Below are 15,210 nucleotides of genomic sequence, written 5' to 3'. Positions count from 1 at the left end.
TTGTTAAGGGGTGAAACTTCCTCCAGTCCTAGTTACCATAAAGAGGGGAGGTAGGTCTTGGGTGGACCCTTACTTGGGGTCCTATTCTGCGTCCCACCTATGTGGGTCAGCTGCCCCCAGACCCTGAGCAAGCTGCAATGCTGTTCAGAGTCCCAGTGCCCAGCTGAAGAAAGATTAACAGTCTCATTTACCAGTTTCTTTTTATTACTCAGCAATTCTAAGTAAGGTGTTATGATTCCCATTGTACAGATGAGTCAGAGATTAAGGCACATGATTAAGGCCAAACAAATAGGAAGGGACAAAATAGATTCAAATTCAAGTCCACAGTCCTGCTGGGCTTCCTAGAGAGTAGGCCCTGCTCTTCTTTTCACAGGGCTCCCAGGCCTTCACCAGAGGCTTGAAGGCCTTCCAGAGCATCTGGGCACACAGAGTGCCCCCACCCCGGTGCTCCTCTCTTTGGTTCCGATTCATGTCACCCACACAGGCCCAGGGCCCTTTTGGGGTTACACACCACTTGGAATGGTCTTCTGTGGCATTGAAGGCTGGCCCAGCTGGCCCAGGGAAAGCTGTCTGAGTCACGTCAAATACATGCTGGGCCCCAGAGCAGTTGGAGGGCAGGATACCAGAAGATCGTTGCCAGAATTGGACCTGCAGGGTACTGCCAAGGGCTTCCGCCAGCCAGCCAGAGTACAGGTCTGCAGAAGATGGAAAGAGGGCATGGACAGGGTCAGGATCAATCCTAGGGATTCCCTAGGCCACTTCTCCTCTCTGAGCTGTTTCCTCAGTTGTCAATTCCTGGCGATCTGGAGGATTATAACATTAAGAGTAATAGCCCTTACTAAATGCTTTATATGTATCACTTTGCACACAGCAGCCCTTTCAAGCAGATACCATTACTATTCCCATTTTTCAGATAGGTAAGTTGAGACCCTGATTAAATCATGTATCACACAGCCAAAAACCAATACTTAAACACAGGTATGTTGGTTGTTTACCTCGCATGTGGTTATGACTCTGATGTGTCCCAATCCCTACGCATGACCTGCCCATAGCCATGGACACACCAGACAGTCCCTCTGCAGAGAAAGAGTTCTCCAAACATCAACCTCAGGCCTCACCATCTCCAAAGTTTCCAAATTTGGCAAAGCTCTGGAATGTGGCTCCTTTCTTTGATGTGAGTGTTACACTGCTGTTCCACGGTCCCTGGCGAACGTGATGGCCCTTGACTACCTCCTCCAGGTAGGGGAATTTCTGGGCAAAGTCCCCTTCCAGCCTGTGGTCATATACCAGTGGATAGGTATAGGTCAGCTGTTTGCCTGGAGGGCAAGGAGAGAAGAAAATGAGGGACTGTTCTAAGATTCTGATCTAGGAATCAGGGACTCACCCTGTCTCCCTGTCTTTACTCACTGATATCCAGGAACTGGGTGAGAGGAAAAGATACACAGATCAGGGTCTGCCCATATTTTTGGGCACCAGGAGGCCAGCTGTACACAGCAGAGGAGGCACGTGGAGGGAAGTTTGGAACGCTGTGGATCAACCAGAAGCCCCCTTCTTGGTCCAGGAGCAGCACACCTGAACCAGAAATTGGAGCTGATGGGGGGGAGGGGACTGCTTGAGATGTCGCAACAAGCACATGTGCAACCAGGAACACTCAGTCTGTAGGGGGCCCGGACTGCAGGACCAGCGGGCAGTGGGCAATGAGTGTCAGGACCACTGCTGAGCTCAGCTTCCACAGCCATCAGTTCTTAGAGTTCAGAGAAGGACCACGTTGATTTAAGATAGGGAAACAGATATCCAGGGCCTGCCAGAGCAGCTCACCCTCAGCCACAGGCAGGTCAGGAATCAGCTGAAGAAGACGCATAGGGAAACCAGAACCCTCCCCCAGCCCCCAATGTGGCCTCACCCTTCGTGTGCCCACGACTGGAAGAGTCCTTAGACTCGCTGGATTTAGGCGGTTGGTCATTGTAGAGCACAAAGGCGAGCTGGGGAAGATGGACAGGGGCAACGTGAAGGTTCCCTCAGGTCAGGCCCACCCTAGAGTCCCACCCCAGGTTCGGCCGGAGGCGTCATCACCTGGCTGTTGTTGTTTCGGTACAGCGGCAGCAGGCTGCGGCCCACGGCACCGGTGGTGCTATTGATGAACCCCACGCCGTCGCTCCAGTCTTCTGAGTGTTCGTCAAAGTACTTGTACCGCAGGCCGTTCTGCGTCGCATCTCCCGACCCTGTGTGGGCCGGCAGCTTGTAAACGACGAACCTATAGGTTGGGGGACAGACAGAATGGAGGAAGACAGGAAGGAACCTGTTTTCTCCTAGGAGTGCAGCAAGCCCCAGTGCGGCTCTGAGGAACAGTGGGCGCCCGCGCACTCACCAGTCCACAGGCTGCCCCGAGTCCCCGTAGCAGGTCAGGGTTCCTACAGGGACCCAGAGCAGCGCGGTCAACAGCAGCGAGCTCAGCGTGGCCATAGAGCTGGGGTCTAGAAATCTGTGTCAAGAGGGCGAGGCGCGGGGTCACGAGCTGGGACAGGCCCGGCCCCTGGTGACTTTCACTTCCCCAAATCCGCCTGGGAACCCTACCCCAGACATCAAGAGGTTAGAGACCCCGCCCGCGAGGTGAGAAGCAGAGATTTAAAAAGGCAGTCCAGGATCCTCCCAGGGGCTGGACTTTCTTTCCGGCCGTCACACCCATCTGAGTCCGACCCCGCCCCACCTGAGTCCGCCCCGGATCCGGCTACCCTGGGACCTCCTCCTGCTTCCGGCCGTCTAGTCCCTGATAGGCTCCACCCTCTGGCTCGGCCCAGACGCGCCCTCTCAAGGCTAAGCAGTTTCCAGTGCCCGCCTCCGACTCTGCTCCTGGCCAACCACAGCTCACGTCCTTCTGCTAGGCCCTGCCTCCGTCTCTTTCAAATTCAGGCTGGGTGTGGTTAGTCACTCGGTCGTGTCCGATTGTTTGAGACTCCGTGGACTGTAGTCCGCCAGGCTCCTCTGTCCATGGGGATTCTCCAGGCAAGAATACTGGAGTGGGTTGCCATGTCTTCCTCCAGGGATGGAACCCAAGGATTGAACCCAGGTTTCCCGCATTGCAGGCGAATTCTTTACCATCTGAGCCACCAGGGAAGCCCCATTACCGCCTAATCCCAATGAACACTCTTACTTAACGGTGCTCTTTCCCCGGTTTATCCGTCAGAGGCAATTTTGGACTTTATCCTTTCCTGCCTTACAGGCTGAGGTCCACCTCGTGTGACTTTTGCTCCTTTAGAGGGAGCTTGTGCTGTTGGTCCCCCCCAGCCCCACTCCGCCACCGTACACGATCTAGCCAAGGGGTCACTTTGGATCATGGTAGGGTGAAGGATGCTGGGGCTCTGGGACCGAGCTGAAGATTCCTTTAAAAAAATTTTTTTTTCTCATTTATTTTGGCCACTCCACATGGCATATAGGATCTTAGCTCCCCAGAGCTCGAACCCGTGCCCCCTGCAGTGGAAGCCCAGAGTCCTAACCACTGGACCACCAGGGAATTCCCTTAGGATTCTTAGTGGAGGAAGAAGATTCTTAAGTAGAAAAGAAGGCCCCTGTGAATGTCCCTGGGCTTCAAGGCAGGAAGCAAGGACAATGTAGCCTGACCTTGGGGTTGGGGAAGGAGGGGCGGCAAGGCAGTCAGTGCCCAAGAAAGGTTGTCGGATTTTAGGAGATGAGTGTGTAAATGTGTGTTGTTCAATCACTAAGTCGTGGGTATGGCTCCCCAATATCAGTTCTGGAGTTATGGCTTCTTCCCAACTACCACAGCCAAAATCCACAAATTCAGGCCAACACAAGTTTTATCTGGGAGGGGCATTTTTACAGGACCCATAACCATTCACAGCAATACCAGCCTCTATGTGGAGTTTCAGGTGTCACAGTGTGAAGCCTTCTAGAATCAGGATCTCTGGGATGCCTCACCCACTCACTGCCTAGGGTCACCTGTGAGCAAGTTTGATGGTCCAGCTCTCTGAGAGTCTGTCTCTTTGTCAGAAGTATCTGAGTATCCATTTGAGTCCGTTTATTTGGAGGTCTGTCTTGCTGGGTCTACATGATCTTGGCTGTCTGTTGCCGAGGACCTGTGGGAACTTATGTTGGAGGCTCTCCCAGGTGCGTCTATGGGCCAGTCCTTGATATTTTGCTGGATCTGTGGGGCCTAGAGTCCAGATGAGGATTCATCCGAGGGAAAACCACCCTGCGTGGATCCGCTCTTGTTCCAACCCCAGTCCCCAGGAAGGTCCAAGTGCCAGAGGCGGGGCTCAAAGATGACGCTTCATGTGCAAGGCCAGATGATCAGAGCGCGAAAATGCACGTGAACAGAGCTGGCAGCGGAAGGGGCGCTGTCCTGTGTGTTTTCGGTAGTGACGGGTCAGCTCATCGGAGCGCGCGAACCGCCAGCCACAGCCGTCCCACGTGCAGGCGTATGGCTTCTCCCCTGCGGAGATGAGGAAGCCTTGAACGCCACTGTCCACCATACTTGGTCCCAAGGTCTTCCCTCCTAGCCTAGGCCGGGACTGCGTGGATGCTAGATCGCTTCAGTTGTTTCGGACTCTTTGCGACCCCATGGAGCCCGCCAGGTTCCTCTGTCCATGGGATACTCCAGGCAAGAATACTGGAGTGGGTTGCCATGCCCTCCTCCAGGGAATGTTCCCCACCCAGGGACTGAACCCGAGTCTCTTATGTCTCCTGTATTGGCAGGCGAGTTCTTTACCACTAGCGCCTAGTGTGAGGCCAGTGAGGCACCAAGATCGAAATTTAAGGAGGCTTTCAGTCTCGGGGACGGCCTGAATCTACACCCAGAACCGATATCTGCGACCTCTGTACCTCTTCTGTACCTGCTGGCGCCAGGCTCCTTTTCGTTTCCGGGGCAGAAGTCGCGCTGTCTATGCTGCTGGCCCTGCTTCCTGTGTCCTCACGTCCTGCCCCAGCGTACTAATGCCCTCCCAGTTTTTGTCCTTTGGCACTGCTCCCTGTGTTCCAGGCTCTTTACTGTACCAGGGGACCCTCCAGCTGCTGTTCAATCCAGTTGTTGGCCTTGATCCTTGAGCCCCGAAATCCAATTCGTGTTCCACGCCCTGTCCCGGGTGATTACTTTTTCCCTCAGCTAGACTTGGACCCTCCTCCCTACGTTCCTGGACAGGTCTGTACACGTGACCCCATCCCCCTAGGCACAGGTCTCCTTCCTCCTCCTCCTGGGCCTCTAGTCCATGTCCCCGCCCTTCTTTGGCTCCTTGGGTCCCCGCTTTTCCTCCTGTGCCCACCCTCCTCTGTTTCCCAGCTATTTATCTTCAAACTCCAGGAACTGCCTCTGCATCTGGGCCCCTCAAACTAAACCTCCTGAGCTCCAGCACGCCCCCTACAGTCTGGCTAAGCCACTCCCTCTTTATATTCCTGGCTACGGCAATGGCACCCCACTCCAGTACTCTTGCCTGGAAAATCCCATGGACGGAGGAGCCTGGTAGGCTGCAGTCCATGGGGTCGCTAGAGTCGGACACGACTGAAGGACTTCACTTTCACTTTTCACTTTCATGCATTGAAGAAGGAAATGGCAACCCGCTCCAGTGTTCTTGCCTGGAGAATCCCAGGGACGGTGGAGCCTGGTGGGCTGCCGTCATGGGGTCGCACAGAGTCGGACACAACTGAAGCGACTTAGCAGCAGCAGCACGGCCCCTGAATGGCTTCCCAGGTGAAAAGTGAGTTAGTCGCACACTTTCTGTCTTTGCGGTCCCCTGGACTGTAGCTTGCCCAGCTCCTCTGTCCATGGAATTCTCCAGGCAGGAGTATTGGAGTGGGTTGCCATTTCCTTCTCCAGGGGATCTTCCCGAGCCAGGGATCGAATCCGGGTCTCCTGCATTGCAGGCAGATTCTTTACCAACCGAGCCCCAGGTGGCGCAGTGGTAAAGAATCCGCCTGTGGATGGAGGACACGCAGGAAAGGAGAGTTCGATCCCTGGATCCGGGAGACACCCCTCCGTCCCCCCCGCCCCCGCCCCGCCCCACACAGAGTACAGTCCATGGGGTGGCAAAGAATTGGACAAGTCTGAGCACGGCGGCCCCTGAAGCCCTTACTCCCACTTGCCCCAAACTTGAACCCTGCGTCTTTGGCCCCGCCCTTGGTATTCCGGCTTTCTCTCCAGCGGTCCCTCCTCTAGCCCCGCCCCTACACAGCTTGCCCGGCTCTCTGCTTTTCGGCACTTCCTTGGTCCAGGTCTTTGCCGTTGGTTTCCTGAAATGTTTTCCGGGTTCTCTCTCTGTCCCCACCCGCCTTCCCCTCTGCTCTTTGGCCGACTCCTGATGTTCCAAGCACCCCAGCTCCTTCGGCGTAGCCCTTTGCTCAGAGACTTTGTTTTAGCCCCTCCCCTTGCTCCAGTTTCCAGCTCCTCGACAGCTCCCAGCTCCCAAGGCCCCGCCCAGCCCGCCCAGCCCCTGCACCGGGGCCCGCCCCCTCACCTGTGTGCGTGCGTAGATGCGCCTTCAGGTGTGAGCTCTTGGTGTAGCTCTTGCCGCACCCCGGGTGCGTGCACGTGTGCGCAGCCTGCCTCTTGCGTGCCCACGATCGCCGGCTGCGCTTGGATGGCGCGGCCTCCGTGGTCCCTCCTGGGTCTCCTGTAGTCCCACCGAGTCCTGCACCCGTCGTCCCGGGCCCTAGACAACTCAGGAAGGAGTGGGGCGAGGGGGGGCCGGGGGCCGGCGCCTGGAGCCCGCGGAAGAGCTGGAAATGCCCTTGGTACTGTGGCATCGGGTACAGCGCGGGGTACCCGGACAGCAGCCCGTAGGGGGCGCCCGGCGCTGCAGGCACTGAAAGCCCGGTCCTCGGGAAGTAGCTGCCGGAGGAACCCGACCCCGGTCCCGGGTACAACGGCTGCAACGGCAGCGCTTTGGGCTCGGGGGTCGGGATCAGGGATGGGCCCACGAAGGTATCGGGAGCCGGGGTTCGTGGGGCCGGGCGCGCCCAGCCCAGGTGCTCCTCAGGGCCCAAGAGCCCAGCCACCAGCCCCGGGCCGCCCGCATACGCGCCCAGAGTCTCGGGCGGCGGTGGGAATTGCGCTCCGGAGCCCTCGCTGGGCGCCAGAGCGCAAGCCTGAGGCGCGCAGGTCTGAGGCGCGCAGGTCTGGGGCGCGCCGCCAGGCTCTGGGCATGGGAAGTTGGTGAAAAGGAGATCCAGGTCCCAGGGGGTAGCTGCATCCCTGTCATCATCTTCGTCCTCCCCAGGCGCGTCCTCTAGCTCAGGCCTCACGTGGAGGGGTGGTCCAGTATGGTCGGGGGGGCCCGGGCCCAAGTCCTGCACGTCTTCAGAGCGCCACCACTGGGGGAAGGAGCCGGTAACATGGAGCTTCAGCGGACACCAAGGTATCCTGCCCATAGACGGTGGGGACCGGATGCCCTGATGGGGGCAGGCTGGCCAGGGGCTCAGTAAAGGGGTCTTGTTTGCTTGTCTGTCATGTCAGTCTGTCCCACTCCCTCACACTTGTCCGTCTCCCCCCTCAGCCCCCCCAGCTCCAGAGACGGTCTATCGGGTCAGGCTGGAGACAGGAGATAAGGCTTATATTATCTAGAGTCTCCTGCCACGCTCAGGCATGGGGGAAGGGTTGGCAGAACCAAGAATGGAAGGCTAGGGGAGGCTCAGCCTTGCCTCAGTTTCCCTCAAGAATCTTCCTCCCCTTCCAGGTCCCCTAACAAGATTAATTCCTGGGTGTCACCTAGCCACAGCTGTCATTTCCCTCTTTTATCTGGGGGTGTCTCACTGAGCCTAGATCCCTGTGTTGTTCTGTTCCCAGCCTCAGTCTTTCATGACAGAAATAGGACCTTAGACCAAGTTCAGACCCCTGGCCTGCACTGAGGACTCCCGGTCCTGAGCAGGGCAAGATGTGAATTCCAGGGCAAGATGTAGACCCGGTCCCCCAATTCTGTGGCCAGGGCCCAGAACCCCTGCCGGCCCACCTAGACCCCCACCTGACCCCACCTTGAGGATGTCTTCTTGTGTGTCCGAGAAGGGGCCCAGGGCGGTCAGCGTGCTGATGGAGGGCAAGGCGGTCTCCGCTGCAGCCATGGCTGGCTGGTGCCCACCCTGGGGCTCAGGCCTCCTCTCCCTTGGCGGCCTCGTGGGCTCTGAGGCTCTGATGGCCCCTTGGAGGGCTCCTCTCTGCCCTCAGCTGATTGGCTGCAGCCCCTGATAAGGGCCAGGCGAAGGCGGGGGTCACCGTTTCTGGGGAACAGACTTCACCCAGGCCTGTTCAGGGCTGAGTCTTGAAGACTGACCGTGTATCTGAAGCCAATCAGATGTTCGGGGTCTGAGGGTTCAGGGGATAGGGGTTCAGGAGATGGGGGTTCAGGGGTTGGGCAGAGTGAGGCCATGTGTTTCCAAAGAAGGAGAAACTTGGGGGCCTGTTCTCAGCTACCTTCCTGAAGAAGAGGTGATAGGCACAATGGGAATTCTGGGAAGGAGCTTCAAGACCCCCTTGCCCCTGACCGAGGCCTTGCAGCTCTCCCCTTCCCCATAAACAGCAGCTACCATGCTGATGGCGGGACTTGGCATGAACTCTCTGCCAAGCCAAGCATTATCAGACTCCCCAGACGTTGGAAGCTGCTATCAGGTGGGGGCCCGGAACAGCCAAGGCTCTGTCCCCAGTGAGTGGGAGGGCCGGGGGCTGGGGATTAACTTGGTTTTCAATTTCCTGGGTTGTGAGCTCCCCAGGTCTGAGCCCAGTGGCAGGAGAGGCCCCTGCCAATCAGTGGTCACTGTCTACCATGGACAGCCCCACCCCCCACCCCAGGCGACGTGCAGGGGGTATGGGGAGGCTGAGGCTGGTGCAAATACAACTGCTCTAGATGGGGGGGCCTTGGGATGAGGAGGCCACCTACTCGCCTGGGTGGGATGGGACTGTTGCATCAGGCCATAGGAAGTACTTGATCGGGAGGTGACCCGATTACTGCTTCCCTTGTGGCTCAGCTGGTGAAAAATCTGCCTGCAATGTGGGAGACCTGGGTTTGATCCCTGGGTTGGGAAGATCCCCTGGAGAAGGGAAAGGCTACCCACTGCAGTATTCTGGCCTGGAGAAGTCCATGGACTGTATAGTCCATGGGGTTGCAAAGAGTCAGACTTGACTGAGCAACTTTCACTTTCTACCTCACAGTGGGGAAAGATCTAGGTTCTGCACCAGAGACCTCCACCATGGTGCCCAGGGATTCCAGGTGATGACACAGACATATAGTTCATAGTCACACACAGACATTATGCAATTGTATAATGACACAAATTCCTGGTCTCTAAGTCACACACCCCATATAAGTTCCTACTCAGATAATTGTATGTCTGTGCATCACAGAGACCATGCATAAACATACAATTCCCAGATGCAAAAACAGCCATCTACTACATCATTACACAATGTTATAGTCATACACTGCCTCAGACATAGAATTCATGATCAGGTGCTGACAATGACACACAGTTACTCAGATCACACACAACCACACCCTCGGTTTTGCTGCAACCAAACAGATCCATGGAGATCACCGGATACACTGTCACAGAACTAGAGAAGATGCTGCCACACAACCCCTTTCAAACACAGATGAAGCCTCAGATGCAAAAGTGTAAAGCACATCTACAAGGGTTTCCCTGGCGGCTCAGCGGTAAAGAATCCATCTGCCAAAGCAGGAGACACAGGTGAGATCCCACATGCTGTGGAGCAGCTAAACCCGTGCGCCACAACTATTGACCTTGTGCTCTAGAGCCCAAGAGCCACAACTACTGATGCCCGAGCACCCTAGAGCCCGTGCACAACAGGAGATGCCATCGCAACGAGAAGCCCGCGCACGGCAACTAGAGAGTAGCCCCTGCTCCCTGCATCTAGAGAAAAGCCCGCACAGCAACAAAGACACACTACAGACTAAATAAATAAAAGTACTAAACCACAACTAGAGAGTCCATACACTGCAACAAAAAATCCCACATTATGCAATGAAGATTCTGTGTGTAGCAACTAAGACGGAACCAGCCAAATAAATAAATAAAAAGATTTTAAAATCCCAAGAGTGGTGGGCAGACATAAAAATAATGTAAGAGCTGGGCAAACCCACTAGGATGGCTATTTAATATTTATTTGTATTTATTTATTTATTTGGCTACACCAGGTCTTCAGTTGCGGCATGCGAGATCTTTAGTTATGGCATGTGGGATCTAGTTCCCCGACCAGATATCCAACTCCAGCCCTCTGCCTTGGGAGTGCAGAGTCTTAGTCACAGGAGCAGTAGGGAAGTCCCTATGGCTATTTTTTAAAAAGGAAAAATAAGTATTGGTGGGGATGCAGGAAAACTGGAACCATTGTATACTGCTGGCGGAAATGCAAAATGATGCAGCTACTGTAGAAAACAGTTTTATGAGTCTTGAAAAAGTTCAACATGTTACCATGCTGCTGCTGCTGAGTCACTCAGTCGTGTCTGACTCTGTGAGACCGCAGTGCATTGCAGCGCGCCAGGCTCCTCTGTTTGTGGGATTCTCCAGGCAAGAATACTTCAGTGGGTTGCCATGCCCTCCTCCAGGAGAGTTACCATATGAGGCAGAAATTTAACTCCAAGGTATACACCTAAAAAAATTGAGAACAGAAAAAAAAAATGAGAACAGGTACTGAAACAAGTATATTGTCACCCTGCTTATTTAACTTATATGCAGAGTACATCATGAGAAACGCTGGACTGGAAGAAGCACAAGCTGGAATCAAGATTGTCGAGAGAAATATCAATAACCTCAGATATGCAGATGACACCACCCTTATGGCAGAAAGTGAAGAGGAACTAAAAAGCCTCTTGATGAAAGTGAAAGAGGAGAGTGAAAAAGTTGGCTTAAAGCTCAACATTCAAAAAACTAAGATCATGGCATCCGGTCCCATCACTTCATAGCAAATAGATGGGGAAACTGTGGAAACAGTGTCAAACTTTATTTTTTGGGGCTCCAAAATCTCTGCAGATGGTGACTGCAGCCATGAAATTAAAAGACGCTTACTCCTTGGAAGGAAAGTTATGACCAACCTAGATAGCATATTCAAAAGCAGAGACATTACTTTGCCAACAAAGGTTCGTCTAATCAAGGCTATGATTTTTCCACTGGTCATGTATGGATGTGAGAATTGGACTGTGAAGAAAGCTGAGCGCCGAAGAATTGATGCTTTTGAACTGTGGTGTTGGAGAAGACTCTTGAGAGTCGCTTGGACTGCAAGGAGATCCAACCAGTCCATCCTAAAGGAAATCAGTCCTGGGTGTTCATTGGAAGGACTGATGCTGAAGCTGAAACTCCAATACTTTGGCCACCTCATGTGAAGAGCTGACTCATTGGAAAAGACCCTGATGCTGGGAGGGATTGGGGGCAGGAGGAGAAGGGGACGACAGAGGATGAGATGGCTGGATGGCATCACCGACTCGATGGACATGAGTTTGAGTGAACTCCAGGAGTTGGTGATGGACAGGGAGGCCTGGCGTGCTGCGATTCATGGGGTCGCAAAGAGTCGGACACGACTGAGCGCCTGAACTGAATTGAACTGAAACAAGTGGGCTTCCCACGTGGTGCTAGTGGATAAGAACTCACCTGCCAATATAGGAGACATAAGAGATGCAGGTTCGATCCCTGAGTTGGGAAGACCCCCTGGAGGACTCCATGGCAACCCATTCCAGTATTCTGGAGAACCCCATGGACAGAGACGCCTTGCAGGTTATAGTTCTCAGGATCACACAGAGTCAGACACGACTGAAGCAACGTCCCACGCATGAACAAATAATTGTAAAGTAGTGTTCACAGTAGCATTAGTTACAACCACCAAAAGGTGGAAACAACCCAAATGTCCATTAATGAGTAGATGGATAAACAGAAAGTGGCCCATCTGTGCGATGGAATATTATTCAGCCAGAAAAGTAATAAAGAGCTAATACATGTTACAAGATGGATAATCCTCAAAATCATACTATGTTAAATAAGCCAGTTAAGAGAACTCACATTATATGATTCCACTTATATGAAATATCCAGAGAAAGCATATCCATAGAGACAGATTATTGGTTGCCAAGGGCTGCGGGGAGGAGGAAGTGGGGAGTGACTGCTTAATGGGTACAAGGTCTCCTTTTTGGGGTGATGGAAGGGACCTGGAACTATATAAAGGTGGTGGTTGCACAACACAATGAACACACTAAAAGCCACTGAATTGTGCACTTTATTTTGACTGCTCTGGGTCTTCCTTGCTGCACTCAGGCTTTTGCTAGTTTCAGCAAGTGGGGGCTACTCTCTACTTTTGGTGTGTGGGTTTCTCATCGCAGTGGCTTCTCTTGTTGCAGAGCACAGGCTGTAAAGCATGCAGGCTCAGTATTTGCGGTACACGGGCTTAATTGCTCTATGGCATGTAGGATCTTCCCAGACCAGGAATTGAACCCTTGTCCCCTACATTGACAGGTGGCTTCTTAACCACTGGACCACCAGGGAAGTCTGAATTGTATACTTTAAATGGTTCATTTTAGAGAAACTCCCTGGCTCCAGTGGTTAGGACTTGGCACTTTCAATGCTGTGGCCCAGGTTCAATTCCTGGTCAGGGAACAAAGATTCTGCAAGCTATGTGGCACAGGCGCAAAAAAAAAAAAAAAAAATTCATTTTATGTTATGTGAATTTCATTTTATTCAAACAAAATGGTTGAAATTAGAGAGGTTTCCTGGAGCAGTTTCCTGGAGAGGAGAGCAATCTCTCTTGAGGAGACATCTCCTTGATTTAGGATAAGGCACTAACAGGCATGTTTGGCTCTGGAAGGTGGGGCAAAAGGCTGAGGGTCCAGGGTGGGAGTTGGGGGGTGTCTGGCTGGGAGGCCAGGCCTCTGGGAGCATGTGGCCAGTACAGTTGACAGACTTCCCAGGGTGACAAGGCCTAAGTGTACATTTGGGCTTCCTACTGTGCATGCTGTCATCACCCTCTACCTCCTCTGTGCGTCAGAGAATTCCTGTGCTCACAATGACTCCAGGGCAGGGAGCATTGGTGAAAGGGCAGGATAAAAGGAGGGAGGCCACTGGCTCCAGGTGGAGGGGGGGGTGTCCAAAAGAATAAGAATTATGCAGAATCCCAGACATTTCAGGGTGGTGATTTTCTCTGAGTGGGGAGGAGGGTTCAAATCATGGATATTAGAGGCCAGAAGGGCCCAGATACACCCAAGCCCCTTGGGGATATACAGGCTAGTGATCAGATTCAGACACAGTCTCAGTTACTCCCATCAGAGTCAGAGAAAATGTGTGAGACACAGCATTCTACACACAGACATGTGGGAAGGGGTGTTCCTGGGTGGGCAGGGAAGGGCCTGTCCTGGGAAGCAGGAAGACCGGATCCCGGGCCTGGTCCTTGTTCTGCACCTGGTCCATTTTTTTAAAATATAATTTTATGGAATAGGAAATAGCAACCCACTCCAGTATTCTTGCCTGGAAAATTCCATGGACAGAGGAGCCTGGTGGGCTACCGTCCATAGGGATCACAAAGAGTCAGACACAACTGGGCTCTTCCTTCTCCTCTCTATCCCCCTCTGCCTTTCTCGTCACTGCTGCTTTGAAAATTAAAAGATAAAAGAAAAATATGGTTTTATGTATTTAATTTTGGCTGTGCTGGGTTTTCATTGCCGTGTGGGCTTTTCTCCAGTTGCGGCGAGTGGGGCTCTTCTTTGTTGTGGTGGGTAGGCTTCTCACCGTGGCGGGTTCTAGAGTGTGCTGGCTTCAGCAGTTGCAGCGTACGTGCTTGGTGGTTGTGGTTCCCTGGACTCCAGAGCACAAGCTCAGTAGTTGCGGAGCGTGTGGGGCCTAGTTGCTCTGCGCCACGTGGGGTCTTCCTGGACCAGAGATGGAACCTGTGTCTCCTGCATTGGCAGGTGGACTCTTTACCAGTAAGCCATCAGGGAAGCCCCTGCACTTGGGCTATTTTTATCTTAAGCAAGACCATTCTGCTTTCCCGACCTCACTTTCCACAGCTGGAAAATGGACAGGTCATAGTAGATGAGTGGCTTTCAGTCAGAGATGGTCACGCACGATGCATCCAGATGCAAAAGCACACCACATGTATGCTCATAAAAGTGATCTCGGTAAGCATAGCCATTCACTCAGGCAGATACTCACGCTCACAAGCACACACAACACATAGACAAAGTCACACCGACACATATACATATAGACAATCCCACATGCACACACACAAATAGCTAGTCACATTCTCACGAAGATAACAGCCACATTTACAAAGAAAGCCATCAGAACAGTCATGCACATAGTACCACACAGACACGTGATTACACAGAATACTATTACACAAGCTTACAATTAGACAAGAAACCACAAAGACATTCAGCCACACAGAAACAGTCACAGACAGTTAGACACACAACTGCCCATAGTCAACAGCCCCACAATGTCACAGAAACAGTCAGCTCCACTCACATACAGATACATAGTCACATAGGCTCAGTCAACCACACAGAATCACAAAGCATAGGAAATCCCATATAGTAGGGCTTCCCAGGTGGCGCTAGTGGTAAAGAACCAAGCTGCCAATGCAGGAGTCAAAGAGACGCGGATTCGATCCCTGTGTTGAGAAGATTCCCTGGAGGAGGGCATAGCAACCCACTCCAATATTCTTGCCTGGAGAATCCCCATGGACAAAGAAGCCTGGCGGGCTACAGTCCATAGGGTCTTATAGCTATAGTCGGATACAACTGAAGCGACTTAGCACGCACGCACATACAGTAACTTGGTTAGCAAGCTTCCTGGGACAAACTGGCAGACAATTTGGGCTGAGATCTTCCACCTGAACCCACCTCCTCTCACAGAACCCCATTAAAGGAGACCTCGAGATCTGGGCTCGTGATTTCTAGTACTCATTTTCTCGAGCCTCAGAGGCCTGTTTTAACTCCAGAATCTCTCTGCACTCGCCCCCTACAACTGACCAACCAAGAGCGGGCCGAGCCCCTCATAGGGCCAATCAGAGCAGAAATACAGCGGGCCAATCGGATTGACCGGCTCGCCTTCAGCACCCCCCCCTTACCGGTGCTTCCGCTCCTTAAAGGGGGTTAAGGTATCTCTGCTAGGCGCGCCGCTTCCACCTGCAAGGCTGCCGTAGCCCCTTTAAAAGGCAGAGCCGTGAAAGAGCGGGGTCCTAGGACGAACCAATGACAAGCCCCATTTAGCCTCTGC

At 53.3% G+C, this 15,210-nt stretch overlaps 2 protein-coding genes across 5 annotated transcripts; both read right to left on the bottom strand.

Moving 5' to 3' along the window:
- Window positions 1–183: 183 nt before the first annotated feature.
- DNASE2 (deoxyribonuclease 2, lysosomal) lies at window positions 184–2,627 on the bottom strand. Of its 4 annotated transcripts, none has more exons than XM_010806718.4 (7): window positions 2,575–2,627; window positions 2,369–2,482; window positions 2,074–2,254; window positions 1,904–1,982; window positions 1,408–1,590; window positions 1,119–1,316; window positions 184–695 (listed from the first exon to the last, which is right to left on the bottom strand). In XM_010806718.4, the coding sequence occupies exons 2-7, from the start codon at window positions 2,461–2,463 to the stop codon at window positions 316–318; spliced, it is 1,116 nt and encodes a 371-aa protein (XP_010805020.1). In that variant the 5' UTR covers window positions 2,464–2,482; window positions 2,575–2,627; the 3' UTR covers window positions 184–315.
- A 1,167-nt stretch (window positions 2,628–3,794) lies between these two features.
- Window positions 3,795–8,097, bottom strand: KLF1 (KLF transcription factor 1). Its single transcript, NM_001080359.1, has 3 exons — window positions 7,975–8,097; window positions 6,462–7,317; window positions 3,795–4,447 (listed from the first exon to the last, which is right to left on the bottom strand). Exons 1-3 carry the CDS (start codon window positions 8,059–8,061, stop codon window positions 4,272–4,274), a joined length of 1,119 nt encoding a protein of 372 aa, NP_001073828.1. The 5' UTR covers window positions 8,062–8,097; the 3' UTR covers window positions 3,795–4,271.
- Window positions 8,098–15,210: the final 7,113 nt, after the last annotated feature.

Source organism: Bos taurus, chromosome 7, assembly GCF_002263795.3.
Source record: "Bos taurus isolate L1 Dominette 01449 registration number 42190680 breed Hereford chromosome 7, ARS-UCD2.0, whole genome shotgun sequence".
NCBI classification, from domain to species: Eukaryota; Metazoa; Chordata; class Mammalia; order Artiodactyla; family Bovidae; genus Bos; species Bos taurus.
Note: the sequence above shows the minus strand (reverse complement) of the source record. Positions and strands in the feature narration are given on the sequence as shown.